Source organism: Phragmites australis, chromosome 6, assembly GCF_958298935.1.
Source record: "Phragmites australis chromosome 6, lpPhrAust1.1, whole genome shotgun sequence".
Lineage (NCBI taxonomy): Eukaryota > Viridiplantae > Streptophyta > Magnoliopsida > Poales > Poaceae > Phragmites > Phragmites australis.
The window spans coordinates 10,534,672-10,550,728 of NC_084926.1; the positions used below are offsets into that span (position 1 = coordinate 10,534,672).

General features: G+C 43.1%; 1 protein-coding gene and 1 pseudogene across 2 annotated transcripts; both read right to left on the reverse strand.

Annotated features, from left to right (window-relative positions):
- Positions 1–275: 275 nt before the first annotated feature.
- Positions 276–7,800, reverse strand: LOC133921625 (cationic amino acid transporter 9, chloroplastic-like; annotated as a pseudogene).
- LOC133921624 (uncharacterized) lies at positions 503–4,572 on the reverse strand. 2 transcript variants are annotated; one of them, XM_062366581.1, is made up of 4 exons: positions 3,172–4,572; positions 1,832–3,082; positions 1,603–1,721; positions 503–1,519 (listed from the first exon to the last, which is right to left on the reverse strand). In XM_062366581.1, exons 1-4 carry the CDS (start codon positions 3,719–3,721, stop codon positions 1,097–1,099), a joined length of 2,343 nt encoding a protein of 780 aa, XP_062222565.1. In that variant the 5' UTR covers positions 3,722–4,572; the 3' UTR covers positions 503–1,096. The 2 variants fall into 2 exon arrangements, with proteins under 2 accessions (XP_062222565.1, XP_062222566.1); XM_062366582.1 differs by having other exon boundaries at positions 1,348–1,529.
- Positions 7,801–16,057: the final 8,257 nt, after the last annotated feature.

Below are 16,057 nucleotides of genomic sequence, written 5' to 3' on the forward strand. Positions count from 1 at the left end.
CCGACCATGCATTGGGTGGTGCTGATATGCACAAACAACGGCCGGGCCAAGCGGCTGCCGTACCGTTGAGCAACCGGCTAGGGCCAGGTCGTGACTCTCGAGGAGAAGGAACAAGGGTACAAGGCCCAGTAGTAACTAGGGAGGCGGGAGCTGGGGGCCAACATTTGATGCAAAAGATAGTACCTCCAAAAGGGGAAAACATCAATAATAATATGAACTCTTCAGGATACATGTACATGACAGTGAGCTACGGGGAAAAGTTGCTATCGTCATCGTTGACAAATGGTATGGTGGACAACTGGACACTGCAACATCTCAATTTACAGGTCGAGAAATTCATTGTGTACCTTGGTCCGAAAAGAAATTCACTGTGTACAGTATGCAACTCTAGAGTATACACTGTGCAGAGCTCGGAGCAATATTTCAAGGAAAAAATTAGGCCCCAGCATCCTTGATGTTCTATGTGGTACAGGATTTTCTGATGAACTGGAAGGGCTGCAATCAATGTTATCCTAGACGCTAAACGCTCCTTAGACGGTCACCCGCAGTCTAGCGTCTAAACGGTCTAAACGACCGTCTAGACGATTTAAACGGTTTAAACGTTATGTACTGTAGCACCAAAAATGTGCAACAAAATGAGATTTGTGGCATACCTTATAGAGGCTAATGTTCAGTTTGTTATATTTCTTTGCAAGCAGCAGCCATTTCAAGCTGCTGGTCTTTGAGAACCTTGGGGATGTCTCATCCACCAATTGGCTTCTCTTCCTACAAAAGAATATGGCAAATATCAGTAAGACTTATAAACAGTCCAAATATCAGTTATCATTTATCAAGTAATTGATAGAAACGACATAGACAATTAGACATAGAGCGAGTGATAGATAATTGATAGGTGAATGACAGACATGGTTCTTACAAATAGCCCAGAATATAAAATAGTTCTCACATCTCACATATAGAGACATGACAAGTGACATAGACAGCCATAGTTCTTAGTTTCTCACAAACATAAGTACATAACAAGCTGCAAGCATGATAAATGATGGATAATTTATAGGTGATAAGTGATAATAAATATGATGATCAAATGCAGCGACTAATTGTCATTCTCCCCCTCTCCCTCATATTCCATTATTGGGACAACTTCTTCTTGGTCAGATTCGAACTCAATTTCCTCCTCATTGATTGGTTCTTCTACGGCGTCGGACTCGAAGACTTCTTCATCAATATCTCTTTCTTGAGACAATCTTGCACTCCTACGAAGCTTAGTGACCTCATCAGCTCCACATGCCTCTTCAATTAATTTCCATGTCAGCCCCGTAACCGGCTCAATATCTTCTTCATCTCCACCTTCAATCAGCCACCCTTGAGCCTTAGATGCTTCAGTTTGTAGAAGGGGATCCATGTTCTTGTTCTTCTTGGCCTTCTCTTTTTTGCTATGCATTTTGTTGTTGTATTGAACAAAGACAAGTTGGTTGAGGCGCTCACAAGTCAGCTTATTTCTTTTCTTTGTATGAATCTACAAAATGCTAATACAAGTTTAGTTATATACTTGGAATAAACATATTTAGAGAATTATTATCTAAGAGTTGAGAGCCTTACCCCTTCAAAACAACTCCAATTCCTTTCACAACCGGAAGAACTAGAAGTCAAAGAGAGCATCCTTGTGGCCATCATTTGCAATGTTGGAACCTGTGTTCCATATGTGCCCCACCATTTAGCTGCATAGTGCATACAAATGTCAAGAAAGAGTGAAGCCAAATTAGCACAAGGCAAAGTTCAGATCTGAAAATCTGAAATAAATAGTGAATCTGAATTATTAGTTTATTACCTGGGCTGAAATCAAAATCATTGCAGCCAAGCTTTGCTACAGGTTTTGCAAAGTGTCCTAGTTTATCTTTATACTTGTACAACTCCTCATTGAGCACTTGACTTTGCTTGTCATAATTACCATGGTAAAATGTTTCAACAGCACTAATGAACCCATCCATGACATGCTCATCTGTGAAGATAGATGGATCATTGTAACCATAATATGGATTCAAGAAGTATGCAGCCAAGTGCAAAGGACTGTCAAGCCTATCCTTCATCTTTGCATCAATGATCTCTATGACATTATTGTAGAGATGTCCGGTCTTGTCGGCATTCCCAATCCCCACCATGATTTCTTTCTTTGCCTTTTGAATCTCTCCATAAAGAAAGGCCATTGATGGCTTGATATCCCCATCAACCATGCGAAGAACTTTGATTAATGGCTCAAACACCCTCAAGCAAAGAGCAACCCCACTCCAAAAGGCAGGTTTCACCATTGTACCTGTGGCTTGGACAGCTTTCTTGTTCTTCTTGATGTGGTTCAGCCGGCAGAATTTGTCCCATTCCTCGCATTGAGACATTGCCCTTAGTTGGCCCTTCTTTTCATACAAACTTTGCAAAGTGAGAAAAGAGGAAGCAAATCTTGTCACACCAGGCCTAACAATATCTCTCTTCTTTGTAAACCTCCTCATCAAAGCCAATGTTTTATGGTGTGAATATATAAAGATGGTAATTGCCTTTGCTTGCTCAATTGTGTTCTTGAACCTTTTCATCTTTCCAATTCCTTCAAGCATCAAATTGATGGTGTGAGTTGCACATGAGCTCCAAAATATATTGGGCCTCTCCACATACATCAAGTCCTTTGCTGCCATGTTGTTTGAAGCATTATCCGTGACTACTTGCACAACATTGTTAGCACCTACTCGCTCAATACAGCTATTCACATAGTCAAAGATAACCTGTCCAGTGTGTGACTCATCTGAGGCCTCCTTTGATTCAAGAAAGCTTGTGCCAATGCTGCAATGCAAACAAAGATTCATGATGCTTCTCCTCTTTTGGTCAGTCCATGCATCTGTCATAATGGAGCACCCATTGCTGGCCCAGTCTACTTCTTGCACCTTCAACAACTTCTTGGTATCCTCCACTTCTTCATATAACAATTTCTCCCGCAGCTCATGTTGATTTGGTTTTTTTGCACCGGGGCCAAAGCGGCCAGCTGCTTCTAACATTTGGTCAAACTCTACATTGTTGATGGCATGGAAAGGTATTCCTGAAATTGAAACAATTCAAGCTTAAAATTTGGAAAATAAGTCAGTGTTAGAATTTAATGGAGAAAGGACCAAATGAACAACTTATTACCGTGTACGTACACCCACTTCGCAATGTAACGCTTCAACATATGCATTCTCTCTTTCCATATTGCTTCACTGATCTTTTGCTGCCGTACTACCTTTGTTTTGCCCATGGAACTTGGATCCATGGGCATTGTGAACTTATCCATAGGCCCCATTTTCTGAGGTGCCGATTCTCCAACATTGTCAAGCCCTTCAGCATTGCCATTAGTCAAATCCCCATCATCCCTGACGTCAATGATCACATCATCTCTCATCTCTTGCTCACTTTGTAGCCTAGCAACTTTGCTTCTCTTTGACTCATTTATAGCATTTTTGCACTGAAGTACAGCCTCAGGTGTTGCTTTCACGCAAGTTGTGACCCCTTTTTCTCCCGCAATATGGCACTTCAGCCTGTATATTCCTGCCTTTACAACCTTATTACAATAGTTGCACTTAACCACATTCAAGTCATTTGGATTCACCAAGGTTCCATGCTCCCACCCTATGTCACTGGAATTCCTCTTCAAGCTAGTACGCGTAGAGTTGGCGGACGGAGCTGATGCAGCAGACGACATCTCTGATTTATTGGACTAATCTAAAAAACAATTTGTAAATCAACTCAATTTCACAAAGGAATAGCAATGAAAGTCAGAAAGTGAGAGGGAGAGGGATCCCCTGGCCACCGACCTGAGCAGTGCGGATCTGCGGAGGAAGAAAGCACAGGCGCGAGGAACGAGAGGTGCTGAGGAAGGGGGACGATGGAGAAGCGGCCGGGCGTCGCGGTCCGACGGGAGGCGATGCGGAGGAAGCGGGCACGCGGTGCGAGCGGCCGGGCTTCGCGGTCAGGCGGGAGGTGCTGAGGAAGGGCGATGGAGAAGCGGCCGGGCGTCGCGGTCCGGCGGGCAAGCGGCGCGGAGGAAGCGGGCACCGGGCGTCACGGTCTGGCGGGAGGCGGTGCGGAGGAATCGGGCACGCGGCGCGAGCGGCCGGGCGTCGCAGTCCGGCGGGAGGTGCTGAGGAAGGGCGATGGAGAAGTGGCCAGGCGTCGCGGTCCGGCGGGAGGCGATGGAGCTAGTTCGACCGACGGCCGCGACTCGATTCGAGCTCCAAACAAGCTAGAAAGGGGAAAAGGTAACGTCCAACGGCGTCAAAACTCCTTTCGCGTGCCTGGCCATTCCTTTCGCGCGCACGGCCATTCTATGGCACCAAAACTCCACCCGTCCATCGCCTAAACGGCCGACTAGGCGCGCGCCTTGCCGTCTAATCGTGTTCAGGTAACGTCCAGCGGCGTCGTTTAGACCGTTTTTGACCGTCTACGACCGTCTAGACGGGATTTCCGTCTAAAGCTGCGCCCAGGGCCTAAACTAGACGCCAACCGGCCGACTAGCGTTTAGACGCTGTCTAGACGCATTAGACGCGCGTTTAGGCGAACATTGGCTGCAATAGCTCAAGGAGCTTCAGAAGGAACTCCGTGGTAAACAACAGCAGAGTGATCCGAAGTGGAAGGAACAACGTTGTACTGACCATAGCCGGCATACACTCCCACAGTGACGAGGCTAAGGATGACAAATCTATACCACGCTTCTTCATGTAGCTGCCAAACAAAGTGTTATTGCCATCAGTTATGGAGATTCGGCGGTAAACAGAAGTTACAAAGGTACCACCATAAAGGGAGTACAAACTTTCATAAAATATGAAACAAGAATTCTGCAAATAGAGCGAGCAAGTAGAGCAGCACAAACCTGAGCAAACAGGAGCATGTTGAAGAAAACAGAGACAATTGGGACCATAGGAACTCCAGGACAAGAAAAGCCAGGTGGATCCACATAGACCTGGAAATGCATGTGAGGCAAGGTTTTGAAGAAAATACTGTATCAAGAAGTTGAAACTGAACATCCATGCGTCCAAACATTTAGTTAATGATATCTTTAACCATGGTTTCAAACAGCAAAACGAATAGTATGATTTATGTAGTCACACAAATAATGATAATATATGGGGGAAAGGCCGATAGTGGAATTTACCTGGAGAAATTGGAGAGCAAAACTGGCAGCAACAGCTATCAGGAAAGCTACTATCATAAATGCAATAGCATAGTTGAAACGATAGCAAAGTCCCGCTACAAAACCACAAAGAGCAACTATAACAAGACAAAGGACACCCTCTTGCCATATTGACATATTCGACTAGTTGCTTTGTCCTTCCATCTTAGTGTGATCACACAAGATGATACAACAGAATAACCTGTCTGCTCCCAGAAAGAAAGAAAGAAAGAAAGAAAGAAAAAACTAATAGTTGCATGTGACTGCTGAATGATGAGAGTGAGATCTTACAATTGCATATATTACTTAAGTTTCGTACCAGAGTGCCAACGGAAAGAATATGAGAGAGCATATGCACATTAAAGAGACCTGCTATGACTGCTGCAACACAGCCAACCCAGATCTGAGAGTGCAGAGGTGTATGTCTTGTTGGGTGTACTTTAGCAAATACTGAAGGTAGCAGACCATCCCTTCCAAGCCGAAGATACAAACGCGACTGTTTACAATTAAGGAGGAGTTCATCAAGTAGATCAATTCCATTGAGGAAAACCTACTAATCTGATCAGCGATTCATAATCAAGTTAGAAGGCATACCTGAACATATAAGCCAACAAGAAGTGTTGTAGTAAGTCCAGCAACAGCTCCAATGCTGATCAATACAGTAACAAATTTCAATCCCTTAGCAGCAAAAGCCTCAGCCAAAGGAGAATCATCACCAAGTAATGTATATGGCACCATTCCAGTAATGACCAAGCATACAGCAACATATAATAACACACATGCTAGAAGGCTTCCTAGGATACCAATGGGCAAGTCCCTCTGAAATTTTTTGTTTGAGTTAACAGAAAGAAAAGTTAGAATGCATTTCACACTATCACAATCTATAAATTATTTGCAAAGAATGAAAATTGAATACTGGCATATCCATGAAGCAAACAGAATATGGCCATAAAAAGACAGCATTACTAAATATGTGAAGTAAATGCATTACCTGTGGCTTTTTGGCTTCCTCAGCAGAATTAGCAACTGCATCAAAGCCAACATATGCAAAAAAGACTACTGTGGCTCCAGTCACTACAGATTTGAAACCATTTGGCATAAATGGTGACCAATTTGATACATCCACCTCAAACACACCAGCAAATACGACGACTATAACAATGACTATCTGCATAATGGAAATAATGCACATTGCATCAGTCCAAAACAACAGTGAATAAAATCTCCCAAACCTGAAAACTAAATCATGGAAAACATAGAGCACCTAATAATGAAAAGCATTGCCTTCTGGCTTCTGCGTGCAACAAAACTCTTATCATAGAACAGCTAATAACGATGTTATAAGGAGCTCACTTAGCCACCTAACAGTGATGTTAAAGGAAAAATCACTTAGCCACCTCAACACCATTCAATTAGGCAATTTAACAATGTGCAAGAAACAGGTCGCAGTGGAAGAAAACCCTATTTTAGCTTGTAAGCAGTCTTGCCTTCAATGTAGTCATAAACATGTTTACTGCTGATGATTCTTTGACACCATAGCAGAGAATTGCAGTTAAGATAATGAGAAGAATTGGGGCCAATATGTTTATTGATATCACACCGCCAAAAAACTCCTCTCCATGCCCTATCCAGCTTGGAATATGGCCCTTCAGGAATGGAATCAGTTCCACGAATAGGATAAAGTAGCTTGCTAAGCTACGAGCGATGCTTGCTGCACCAATATGGTGATCTAGCATCAACTGGGTGAAAACTAAGAAGGCGGTGAACTCATTGAACGCCGCATACGTGTACAAGTATGCTCCCCCAACCACAGCTGGGAAACGGGACGCGAGTCAGCATAACACAAGGCATTGAGCACACATGCAGCCCCAGCAAGAACAAAACTGATTGTAACGCCTGTTTCAGTTTTAACCACTCTTGTTAATTTCAGCAGAAAATAAACAAAGAGAAAGGTTGTGTAAGAAAGGAAAGTAACATTTCAATTCAGGAATTTGAAGGAGCCAAACAGTCAAGCAATTCTCGAATGATTCACTAATAGCGTGAGTGATCCCACCAAATTTTCCATGTCATCGCCAATTCTAATACATCATGAGACCAACAAGATGTTGCTCCCACTGCTAACTGTTGTACACAAATCCCCCTGTGGACCGAGGTCCGAGGAGTAGTGGTAGTAGTGTCTGATTTTGATTCAAGTGCGAAGAGGAGCCATGGGTTTGACCTGGGCCGGCGTCGCGGGCGACGGTGCCAGTGATGACAAATATGCCGGCGCCGATGGACGCGCCCATCCCGATCAGCACGAGGTCGAGGACGCCGAGCTGCCGCACGAGTCCCTCGCCGGACGCGGCAGAGGAGGCGTGGGCACCGAGGGGCTTGCAGCGGAGCGCCGCGGCGCAGAGACCAGAGAGAAAGGAACCGCGGCCGGGCGAGGACGACGAGGAGGGCCTGTGGTGATGGTCTTCATCCATAGCACCTACGGCTGCGGCAGTGGGGAGCGGGTGGCGTCGGGTCTTGGGCCTTCGCGTCGTTGGCGTCCGCGCCCAGACCGGGAGGAGCGGCGTCTGCTCTTGCGTCTTGCGGAGGCGTGGCCCCGCCGCCCGACGGGGTTAGACGAGATCGAGTTCTATAGGAAAAGGATTTTTTATATTTATTAAATAAAAAATACAAATATAAATGTCCGTTTTGAAAATTACAAATATATGCTGGTTACATATCGGCTTCCGACGAGCGACAAAATTAAAAATAAAAAAATAATTGTGTTCCAGTATTCTTAAAATTCAAAATATTATTGAAATAATCATAAAAAAATCTTAAAAAATCCTACGATATGGAGGATGTTATTATCTAGCTCTTAAAAAAATTTAACTCAAAAAATCTCTAAAAATTATCTATGTCATTGTAAGTCATATTTCAGGAGTTGGGCTGGCATGCCCTGTTCCTAGGCTACGGTGGATGTGTTAGGCTGGGCTTTCTTCGAATGGCCTGTTTAGTTAGGCTGCCTTTCTTCAAAGGGCCTGAGCCTTTTAAAGATTGTTTATGAGCCTTTTACAAAAAGGAAAAATAAAAAACCCTCCAAAAATCACCTGTATTTTGATTTTCTCTCTATAAGTTGTTTTGTTGTAAAAAAAATTAAAGGTTCAATTTTATTAAAAAATACCCTCAAAAATTAAAAAAATCACAAAAAGTTCTAAAAAAACCTAGAGACAATTCTAAAACATTCTGTGATTTTTTTTTTCAAAAATAATATCTTTTGCATCATATTTAAGGAGAGGAAGTTTGAAGAAAAGAAAAACGTGCAACTCATTTATTAATTTGAGTTAAATGCATGGTTAATTATTTACTAATCCAAAAATCATAAAACCAATTTTTTTCTTATATGATCCTCTATCTTCTAAAAATATATGAAATCTTGAAATAGTTATTGTAACGTGCAGGATTGAGTAAATGTGTTGCAGATAGATTAATTCATAACTAATCCATAACACCCCAAAATTAGTGAAACCACTTTTATTAGTTTACTTAAACAATTATTTTGTGTAGGAAAAATAATGGTAGACATGACAAAGTTAAAATAACATGAGTTAATAAATTAGCTGCACGTTTTTCTTTTTTTCCAAACTTCCTCACCATGAAATATGATGCAAAGAATTTTATTTTTGAAAAAAAAATCACAGAAGGTCTTAGAATTATCTCTAGTTTTTTTTAGAATTTTTTGTTGTTTTTTTATTTTTATTTTTTGAATTTTCGAGGGGTTGCAACAAAGCCAAATTTTTAGGGGTTTTTTTTACAATAAAATAATTTTTGGGGGAAAGTCAAAATCTAAGTGACTTTTTTTGGGTTACATTTTTCCCTTTACAAAAACTGTTTATGGTCCTGAGAAGCTATTTTTGGCTTATAGCTTTAGAGAAGTTGATAGGTCGTTTGGTTACTCTATCTCATAGATGAATTTTGAGCCAAATGAGGATATAATGTTTGTAATACCCCTGGCTATATAAAGTAAATATATTTGTTTATGTAAATTGTTTAAATGAATATTATTAATATTTACTAATTGTATTAGTGTTTGTTTTAGTTTTATTAGAAATATAAATTGTTTTAATGAATGCTTTTAATATTTAGGGAGAAAAAAATATAAGGTGTGTGTACATATATCTAGTATTATTGGAACATGTACATAGTTGATAATCTATATGCTATAATTTTTCAAAATATTTGTGAGTCCCAAAATATATCAAGTATGTAACAACTATTGCCTGCTTCATGAAAACAATTTGTATCAAATATGTGAACATGATACAAGTTAAATGGTTCAACTAAAAAACAACAAATTCACATGTTCTATTCAGTTCTGCAAAAAGAACAATTCATCTTTGAACAAGTCAGTTTCTAAACTTGTCACATCACATCTCTGAACCAATTCATTTGGCTGCTTGGATCACAGGACACACTTTCAGATAATTTTTTTAGAAAAATACTGTAACATTCTGAGTTTAAACGTGTTAAATTAATATAAATTTTATTCTAAATTAAAACTTTTTATGATTAGTTAGGCTAATTAAGATTAAGAAAAATAAGTATATGAATGTATATACCGGTATATATATATTCATATATATTAAGTACACTAGAATCAATTTCAAAATAATCCCTGCATTAAATTGATTCGTATGCATTGGTTTGAGATCTTCATGGTTCTTTGTGTGAAGGTTTGAAATGGAATGTCTCTCCATTCCAATCTACTCTTAGATTCTATTCAGCTCAAATCCAATTTGAATTCAAATCCTTTGATTTGAATCACCTTCAGAATCTCAAGATCCAAGTCTAAATCATAGTTCAAATATGTTCAAATGAGTTTATCCTAATCCAAGGTCAAAACTAAATCCAAATGCTCCATTTTGAATTTATTCCAAACTTCCTCCTCGTTTTTTCCTTTTCTTTTCCTTCTTTTCTTCCATTTCTCACTGGGCCGAATTTTCTCCTTTCCCTCTCTATCTCAGCCATCCAGCCGGCCCGGCCTTCTTCTTTCATTCCCCCCTCCTTTTTTCCCGCGCTGGGACACCATTGTGCCCCTCGGCCCAGCTCGCCTCGTGCCTGCCTGCTGCCGCACGCTCTCCCACGCCCATGCGTGCTCCGCTGTCCACGCGCCATGCATCCAACCGCCACCCGTCCTGCCCTCTCCTCCTTCCTCCTCCAACGCGACACCATGCCTATCACCATCGTTGCAGCTGCCTCCTCTGGGAAATATCCCCACACACCTCGACCGACCTCCGTTTCTCCCGCTCTCTCCTTTCTCTCTCGCACTCTCTCCGCCCATGCTCATGCGCCATGCCACACGACTTTCGCACCCCGCCCACACGTGGACGGCACAGAGCGCCCATGTCATAGGAAACGTGGTGGGAGCCGCCTCGCCACCTTGCCGTTGTGCTGCCCACTGACATCCGCGCGACGTCACGCGCACACACCGCCTCTCTGCAGCTCCCTCCCCCGCTATAAATAGCACATCCCCAACCTCTCTTCTTCCCTTTCCCCCCTATTTTGCCGTCGTAGCCGCCATTGCACGCCACCGCAGCTTGCCGTCGTCGATCCACCGACCACATGTTGTCAAGGAGCCTCATGACCTTGTTGTTGTCCGTTCGCCGGAAGCCCGACGGGTGCCCGCCCGAGCCAGTAGCTGAGCAACGTCGCCATCGCCTCTTTGATGAATCTCCTGAGTATAACCAAGACTTTGAAGAAAACCTCAGAGAAGGCAAGTCATATCTCCTTGATCATATTGAACTTATGTTTTCAATTAATCTACATGATCAACATAAAACTGGACTTATATCGCATGTACTATATATTGCACTTTTACAAACTGCTTGTAGTAGTTAATCCTATCAACACTTGTCATACCATAAATGTTATCATCTAAAATACATATCACCCTAGGATTACCGGTTGTTATCTATATTAATGACAGGCAACGTCTTGATATCTAGCATGCTTAGGATTGAATATGTCTCCTCGGAGACGTCGCTTTTAAAAACACCTCTCCTCAGAGATAAGATTTAATGATATCAATGATAACACACATACCATAAATCCTTGATGGTTGTGAATTTCGTGATGATTGTGAAATCCTTAATGTCGTGTGGGATATGGTGCGTGATGTGTAAAAATGGGTGAAAACTATTTGACAAGGGCAGGTGGAGTAGTACTCTGGGATGAGGATGCTCCTGGGGCTTGAGTCACCTCTGTGGTGTTCATTGCTAGAAGATACTTGCTCCGACCGTTTAAGGGCCGAGTTATTGCACCGTCATACTTAGCCACCCCCGTGCAACCATAAGTCCTAAATGGGCGGGACTTGATTTCTCCTTCACCGGACTGAATTGCGCATCCTATTAGGAGGCTAAGAGCAGCGAGCAGTCAAGTGACTATTTGGCCCTCTGTTTGAGCATGCAGATGCCGGTAAATGCTTAAAAAGTGAACATGGCGTTCAGTACAAGACCACTAGTACTTGCGGGTAAATCTCGTAGAAAAGGCCGACAGGAAAGATGATTGAAGTGTCTTGGTATGATTTGTTCATTCGGTTGCACTGATTGGAAGTTGAGTATATCGTGTGGGTACAGTAACAATCTCTGCAAAGTATAAACATATTCGAATAACCGTGTCCACGGTAATGGACATGCAACAGCAGTAATCATTTTGGCTAAACTCTGGGTGCGTGTGTCTTGATGAGTGAGTGTGTGAACTAGATGTCCGTGTGATGAGATTTCTGGCTCAATTTGCCAGAAGTTGTGTGGTACTAGAGGTACATCATATGTGATAATAGGGACTGCAGAGCGAGATGTAGCCCCTCCCAGGACTGAAACCACCCAAATATAGTTTGTTACATGATTTAAACTATTCAAACTATTTTCAAGTCAATCTAGATAATACAATAGAATACTTCCATAAAACTGCTTCACGCTTAAAACTAAACCGTAAAGCCTCGTTCTTGATTTATTCCTTATGCATCTATCAAACACTTAAAATGGTATAGGACTTACTGAATACTTTTCGTACTCACTCTTGCTGTCATTCAGATGAAGAAACTGATGCCAACTTCACCGAATGTGAAGGTGAGGATGAAGAGTAGTCCTAGATGTTGCGTTCACACCCTACCTGCTTGTGGCTTGGGTCTCTACTCTCCGCTGTGTTTTAGTTGGCCGTTCAGCCATGTTTGTAATTTATACGCTATGGTTTGTAACCTTTTGTACTGTATAATCTTAATAATTATGTACAAAGTTTGACTGTGATACTATAACTGTTATATTGTGCGTATTAGCTACTTAATTTAGAGACTGATACTGGAGGCATAGGAGAACTCGTGGAACAGGGTCTTACAAATACGACCAGAGCACACACACAGCCACACATAATATTTAGATAATATAAATTTTTAGTATGTTAGTACACACATCTCCCTTTGATTTTGTCTGCCATCTCAATACAAATATTAGAAAGAAATTTCTTACTTATACTACGTTGTCCTTCTGTGAATAACAAAGTTTATGTGAGTGCATAGAGATAAGTATTTAGCAGAGCAAGCACCACTCCCTTTCTCATTTGTAGCACATCTCTATTTAATTTCTCGTTGCTGCCAAATCATGTACCAACAGATTAGAAATTTAGAGAACTGGCCAAATGAAGTGCATGATGCAACTACAATATTTACCAGCTATTATAACATCAGTAAAGTTGGATCCAAACGTTAGACTTTAATACCTTTTACCAGGGAGTTCTCTGCCACACCCATAGGATGTAAGAGGATCAATAACTGGCTAGTCAGATGAGTCCTACAAATATTCTCATTATGACACCATAAGGAAATGGTTGTACTGTTCTTTCAGTAGAAATTTACTTACTGAAGAAGTATAAGATCTAGTTACAGTAGCTACATAATTATTATTATTTTGTTTCACGAAGCATTCTATGAAAAATAGGATGTACATGTGCCATTTCTAGTGATTATTAATGTTTGGCCACTATCCTTTCTAAAGATTAGTTATTAATGTTTAGATCATGATAAAAAAAAATAAGTTTTTTTCTTCTAAATACGGGCCTTACCATGATTAAAAATTAGCATACTGAGCTGAACAACATTTTTTTTTTACTATCATCCTTTATTTTTCTATAACATTAATAATCTTCAGAAATGATCAGTCGTGAGCTGAATAAGAATGTTTCTTGCCACTATCCTTCATTTTCTTGCAACATTAATAATCTCCAGGAAAAAAGGCTAATGACAGATCGGCAAGGCCCATAGCCCCATACATTGGTCTGTGTTGAAAAAAATTCAAAAATCCTCATAACATTCCTGAAGACCTATGCACAAGCAGCTAATTTACAGAATCAAGCAATGAAGGATCTCATTGAACAACTGCACTACACATCGATTTCATATATGCAACCATCGGTTTTAGTAATCTATCACCAACTAAACCACTAGCACAGGGCAACAATAGTGATATTGTAAAAGTAGAGGGGTTTTGGGGTTTGAGATTGGAGCACTTATCTATCAACCAGGGAGCAACAATTGGTATCGGGGATCAGCGGAGACATCAGGCAGTGCAGCATAAGCCCTCATTGCTTCGGCGGGAAGGAGGCTTGGAGAGTGGAGACGTGTTTGGGCGAAGAGGGATGAACGGGGCAAGGAGGAGGTCACGATGACCCGGCTGCCGGTGAGGTGGTGGATGACATGGATGTATGTGAGGTGGTGGATGGCGGCAAGGTGGATTTGGGATGTGAAGGAGCGATCATGTGCATGTCAGCAACAAATCGGGGCGGCAGGCCACTGGCGGCGATGATGGGGAAACCTGAATCGCCTGAAGTCACGAGGTTCGTTCCCCTAAGGTCGCATTTCATCGTGAGAGAGGTGGAAAAACACTGGTTCAAAGTATTTATGAGATGGCATTTACGGGTAGATATGCCCGAAGTCCAGGGGCGTTCTCGTTTCGTCCACCCGCAAAAGCTGAGAAGCTAGTCTGGACTTGCTTCTCGCTTCCTATACAAAAGTGGTTTTTTGGAGGAGGCTGGTTTATCAGAAGCGACTTACAAAAGCGGTATGTTTGGTTGGGCTTCCAGCTTCTGGAGGCGAGAAGCTGGAAATATGCCCAACCAAACGGGGCCGAAATGTACTCAGGCTTCTGTTAGTTCATGATGAGCCCAAGCATGCTATTAATGGGCTTAAGCTCGATTCAGCTCAGCCCGAAGAACAGTAGGGGTGGCTAAATGGGCTTCAGCCCATTTGCTTCGCGCGTCAAGCATCATCGCTGTGTATAAACTCGAGGCGCCCAACCTTCAGGCTCCAGCTGTGCAACTTCGCATGCGGAGTTTTGATCACCAGGTTTCAAAAACCATGCAACAAATGAACATTCATTATTTTCAAGAACAATGGGATAACATACTTTCAAAAGCGATGCAAAGAATATATGAAGAGTAAAATGATGTTATAGGATGGAAATGGGAGGAAAATGGATGCTTTTATGTAAGACCTGTATACAATCACCTAACTAAAGCGGGTGTTGGCCTGCATTATAAACACATATGTGTCGGTGTATCAGGAACCAGGGTCTCTAAATCCCGAGGCCAGGCCAGCCATCCACCACATGGCGCCATCCCGCGAGGTCTCTCCTGTAGGATGAGAAAAGATCAAGTCCCGGGAGAAGGTGCTCGAGGCCACAGTCAGTGGTCCCCGAGCACCCCAGTTCCCCGATGATCCACGGAGTCTAAGTACCGGAAAAAAAGTGCTCGGGGAGGTGTCCGCTCACCACCGAGCACCCTAGTCCCCCGACGATCAAAAGAGCCAAGTTCCGGGAGAGAGTGCTCGGGGCTGCGTGCAGCAGCTCCCGAGCGCTCGGTTCCCCGAAGATCCATACAAGAGTGCTCGGGGCTGCATGTGGTAGCCCCCGAGCACTCGGTTCCCCGAAGGTTTTTGCAAGAGTGCTCAGGAGAGAGTGCTCGGGAGAGAGTGCTCGGGGAGGCAAATAGTACCCCCGAGCACCCGGTACCCCGAGGACAAGGATAGGCGTGCTCGGGAGAGAGTTCTCGGCGATGTGAACAGTACCCCCGAGCACTCGGTGCCCCGACGACCCAGAAAAGCCCCCGAGAGGCCCGCCGATGAGGTGTCAATCAGTCAGAGGTCCGAGGCTGCATTTAATGAGCGTGCGTGGCCTGACACCTCCAACTGCTCCCGTCGCAGCGTTAGTTCCTGCCATGTTTTGGCAGGAAGACGTGGGGTTATTAATTGCACGGGTCCCGTCCCGTGTCATCCGGTTTGTCTTAGGATAACATCGCGAGGATCAAGGTGTTCCGTCTGTCGCCCTGCTGTGGCAGAGGAACAAGACAGGACGGGCACGCCGGGTTGCTATGCGGCTGCCCAGTGGGCCCTCTCCACGGCACCCGTTGCCAGGGCGTTTATGGTGACAAGTGACCGGGCGTGCGACGCATTTTTCACCCCCGGTCACTTCACCCAGAAGAAATGATGACGCCTTTTTCAGTCATGGCGTCTTAGAACTTGTGCCCCCTCCTTCCTGTTCGGGGCATGTCTCGGCCGGCGGGTACTTAAAATAGCCGGCAACTCAGAAGCAAGACGAAAACTCTCTCGGAGAAGATCAACAACGGCGTAAGAACACCAACCACACAACGAACCAGACCAACGAAGAGAGACACTGTGAGCAAGGCTGAGCACAGTTCCAGCCGAAGAACAAGGAGCCTCAAGCTCTTAGTTAGGCCAACATTCTTGTAACCAGCAACATCCTTGAGGGACTTCCTCAGGATAGTTATAGTATCCATACAGGAGTAGGGTATTACGCCCCCGTGCGGCCTGAACCTGTCTAAATTTCGATGTAT

Excerpts from the sequence above, each read along its gene's own strand:
- LOC133921624 (XM_062366581.1), bottom strand. The coding sequence starts at position 3,721 with ATGTCGTCTGCTGCATCAGCTCCGTCCGCCAACTCTACGCGTACTAGC. Across the intron at positions 1,722-1,831 it reads TGATTTTGATTTCAGCCCAG|CTAAATGGTGGGGCACATAT; the intron begins GTAATAAACTAA and ends TGCACTATGCAG. Across the intron at positions 1,520-1,602 it reads ATTGGAGTTGTTTTGAAGGG|ATTCATACAAAGAAAAGAAA; the intron begins GTAAGGCTCTCA and ends AGCATTTTGTAG.